The sequence below is a fragment of the Phyllobates terribilis genome, unplaced genomic scaffold, assembly GCF_046119375.1.
Source record: "Phyllobates terribilis strain yellow unplaced genomic scaffold, ASM4611937v1 Scaffold_3__8_contigs__length_932513732, whole genome shotgun sequence".
NCBI classification, from domain to species: domain Eukaryota; kingdom Metazoa; phylum Chordata; class Amphibia; order Anura; family Dendrobatidae; genus Phyllobates; species Phyllobates terribilis.
In genome coordinates this window covers 521,651,549-521,655,410 of record NW_027362763.1, presented here as the reverse complement: position 1 = coordinate 521,655,410, position 3,862 = coordinate 521,651,549, and the positions used below count along the sequence as shown (strand labels likewise).

Below are 3,862 nucleotides of genomic sequence, written 5' to 3'. Positions count from 1 at the left end.
TATAAAATTATAGAAGGGAGAGTGGAAATTACAGAAGGGAGAGTGGAAATTATAGAAAAGCAAGGAGAAAATCCTATTTGATGGCGAGGATACAGCACCTATTTTGTGCTGCGGAGTGTGCCAGTTTTTTCAGACAGAAGGAATGTGGAGTGTCAAGGGGTCAGGATCAATCCGGTGTGAGCTGATGGGGCAGGAAGGTTGGGAGGAATGTAAGGAATGTCCCTGCTTGTGTAGGACTCCATTCAGTTCATTGGCCTGTCCCAACAGCCAGCAGCATATAAAAGGGCAGCAGCTCCCTGCTAGACTCACACAACAACTCTTCCAGAACCTGAGAGAGGAATCATATTCAGCAAACAGGGGCTGAGGAAGGAGGCTTAGAAATAAAGCAAGCAACCCTAAACGAGATCCCACTGAGATCTACAGACCGAGAACGACAGAAGGAGACTTTCTTTTGACTTTAAAGAATATTGGACAATGGCTTCAGGAAAAGTGACAGCTGTGCTCTTCATCGCTCTGCTCTCCTGGGTAAGTTGATATTTTAGTCTATTTAATGGGGACTGAGTTATTTACTGGGGTATTAAGACATGTCATACCTTTTTACCTGCAAATCATTTTTGTATCGTATCTCATAATTATAATATTCAGCTTACTTATGTTTTTCTCTCCTGCATTACAGGTATGTGATGCCCAAGATTGCAGTGGAGAATGCCAGTGCCCACACAGGGTACCTGAATGCGAACCTGGTGTCAGTCTGGTGCAGGACGGATGTGGCTGCTGTAAAGTTTGTGCTAAACAGCTGGGTGAACTTTGCACTGAGAAAGACGTGTGTGACCCCCACAAAGGACTTTTCTGCGATTTTGGGTCAAGATTGAACCGAAAAATTGGAGTTTGCAGTGGTAAGTATCTAAATATCAATAATTGCTTTACTAATATAAAGACTGTGTAGCCACTAGTAAACATTCAATAAATTAGTAAAAATCCAACAAATTATACTAGACTGTTATCTAATAATACAGATTTATTAAAGTTCCAATATTATTAATTTCAACATTACACAATTTTACTATTTCATTAATGGCAGCACTAGCATACATATAGTGAACATGTACAGCAGGTAGAGTCATCACTTGTCTGCTTGGTGAAACCTCTTAGTACGAGAATCCTAAACTTTATTGTTATTATTCTCATTCTAGCAAAGGAAGGTGCCCCATGTGTATTTGGAGGCATGGTCTATAGAAGTGGAGAGTCTTTCCAAAGTAGCTGCAAGTACCAGTGCACTTGTCTGGATGGAGGAGTGGGCTGTGTTCCTCTGTGCAGCATGGACATCCGTCTCCCAAGCCCTGACTGTCCATACCCAAGAAGGGTAAAGCTGCCCGGGAAATGCTGTGAAGAATGGGTCTGTGATCAACCTATGGAGAAGACTATGGTTGGACCTGCTCTTCCTGGTAAGTTGTATTCTATATCAGCTTTTTTGTCTTTGTGTTGCATAGTAGCTACCTAGGGTAAAAACATAGTTTTGCCGTTGATGTTACCATCAATAAAGATAGTAGCATAAATAATAACGCTACTGTGCATAATTGCTAACTTATAGGAGATGTGAATTCATGTTTTTTAAACAAACTTCTAATTTGTCTTTATTTTTGCCTCCTCAGCTTTCAGAATGGAGGAAACTTATGGTCCTGATCCATCTCTGATCCGTGCCAACTGCTTAGTGCAGACCACTGAGTGGAGTGCTTGCTCCAAGACCTGTGGAATGGGAATCTCCACCCGTGTGACCAATGACAATGAGTACTGCAGACTTGAGAAACAGAGTCGACTCTGCATGGTCAGACCTTGTGAGGCAGATCTTGAGGAAAACATCAAGGTGAGATATGTTTTCAATGTCATATATACTGTAAATATATTATGTATAGTGTAGCCTTATGTAAGGATTAATCAATCACATTCATTATCACCTGTGCTAATTAGTAAAGTTACAATAATGCAATTTAATAAATAAATAGTTAATTGAAGGTCCACTTTGAAAGGAAAATGTGAACCAATGCTATAGATTTCTAATGTACAAACTTTTCATTTCTCCTTAACAGAAAGGAAAGAAATGTATCCGCACCCCAAAGATCTCGAAACCAATCAAGTTTGAGCTTTCTGGCTGCACAAGTGTGAAAACCTACAGAGCCAAGTTTTGTGGGGTATGCACAGACGGCCGTTGTTGCACTCCTCACAGAACAGCCACCCTTCCAGTAGAGTTTAAGTGTCCTGATGGTGAGGTCATGAAGAAGAAGATGATGTTCATTAAGACATGCGCATGCCATTACAATTGCCCAGGAGACAATGACATCTTTGAGTCCATGTATTACAGAAAAATGTACGGAGACATGGCATAGATCCATAGGTCCACAGCTAAAAGACTGTATCACTTGAAATGACTTTGCATCTCATTGCTAAACATAACTTTATAGCACAAGAACGTATTTAAGATTGTTTAAAGGAAAGTCTTTGTTTTTAAGACTTGATTGTTGAATGACCCCAGCCACTGGTTTGAAGAAAGCAAGACGAACCAGACTGCCAAAGCTTCCCTGGGTACAATGTAATGTCACCGTACATTTGCTGGCGTCTCGCAGTATTCACTGAGTATGGTGACCTATGTTGTACCCAGTAATGCAACTGGAAAAAGCTCTTACTATTTTAATATACGATATATAATGAACCAGCACCGTGGCAGTGACAGCTGGAGTTCATACTCCGGCTCCATTCTGGTGCTAAATACAGTAAGTTGTCCTTGTGGGATGACTCATTTTTAGCAAATCCTAAAAAAACATAATGAGTGGAATGGAAACTATGTTTATAACAAGACTGGAAAGTTTGCAGCATGCTGTAAAGCATGTTGTAATCTTGCTTTTTATAGTGATTGTATATAATGTATATATATTTTTGTACAGTTATCTAAATTAACTTAAAATTGTTTTGTTCCCGTTTTCCATTTTTATAATGCTTAAATATTTTGATAATCTGTTTTTTTGTGTATTATTATTATTGTCATTGGTTCCCGATAAGTAATTTGTAATACTTGTCTGAAGAAATACAAAGTCTAAAATAGATTGTCGAGTAAAAATGATATTCAGTTCCAAGAGACTGCCTGTGCCAGTCCAGAAAGCAATAAAAATCATGGACACATTTGTATTAGCCTAGCTTTAATGAACAAATGATGAAAATCTTGAAACGGTTTGTGATTTTCACTAGGATAATCTGTTTTTTACCTTGTTTATGACTGTACTTTTGTTTTCAACATTTTATATTTGTTGGGAAGTGTGACCAAAAGGTACATGTTTGCACTTTTCTAGATGAAAAATAAAATATTTTATTTTTTATAGAAATCTTGTCTTTTGCTTTTCTTTCTTTAAAAATTGCTACATTATTTGAAGCAAACATCATTATGTATTTCATATCACTGTAGCAAACAAAGTTTATTCATTGAATAAGGAAAAGTTATACAATTTTTTAATATACTTTCAAGCATAGAAAAATCTGTCTTAATCATGTGATGAAGATATGCAACTCATTGGGGTAAAGCCGGCCATACACATTAGATGGCTATCGGATGAAAGATGCTTCATCCGACTGCCATCTCAGCCAACTCTCCCATACACAGTAGCGCTCACATGGCCGAGTGCTCTTGGGTTCTCTATGAGAGAGTTGCCGGCTTGCCCGTTGGCCTACAGCTTATTTCTGGGAAAGCAATGTGGTCGGCAGTCCGAAATCGAACATGTGCGATTGACATATCTACCAACCATCAATCGGATGGAACGCCGATACACATTAGACAGTCGGCCAACCCCGTCGATATCGGTGAGTTTGGCTCACT

At 38.9% G+C, this 3,862-nt stretch overlaps 1 protein-coding gene across 1 annotated transcript; it reads left to right on the top strand.

Annotated features, from left to right (window-relative positions):
* Positions 1–272: 272 nt before the first annotated feature.
* Positions 273–3,319, top strand: CCN2 (cellular communication network factor 2). Its single transcript, XM_073671260.1, has 5 exons — positions 273–525; positions 677–896; positions 1,194–1,445; positions 1,653–1,864; positions 2,088–3,319. The coding sequence occupies exons 1-5, from the start codon at positions 475–477 to the stop codon at positions 2,382–2,384; spliced, it is 1,032 nt and encodes a 343-aa protein (XP_073527361.1). The 5' UTR covers positions 273–474; the 3' UTR covers positions 2,385–3,319.
* The last annotated feature ends 543 nt before the right edge of the window (positions 3,320–3,862 follow it).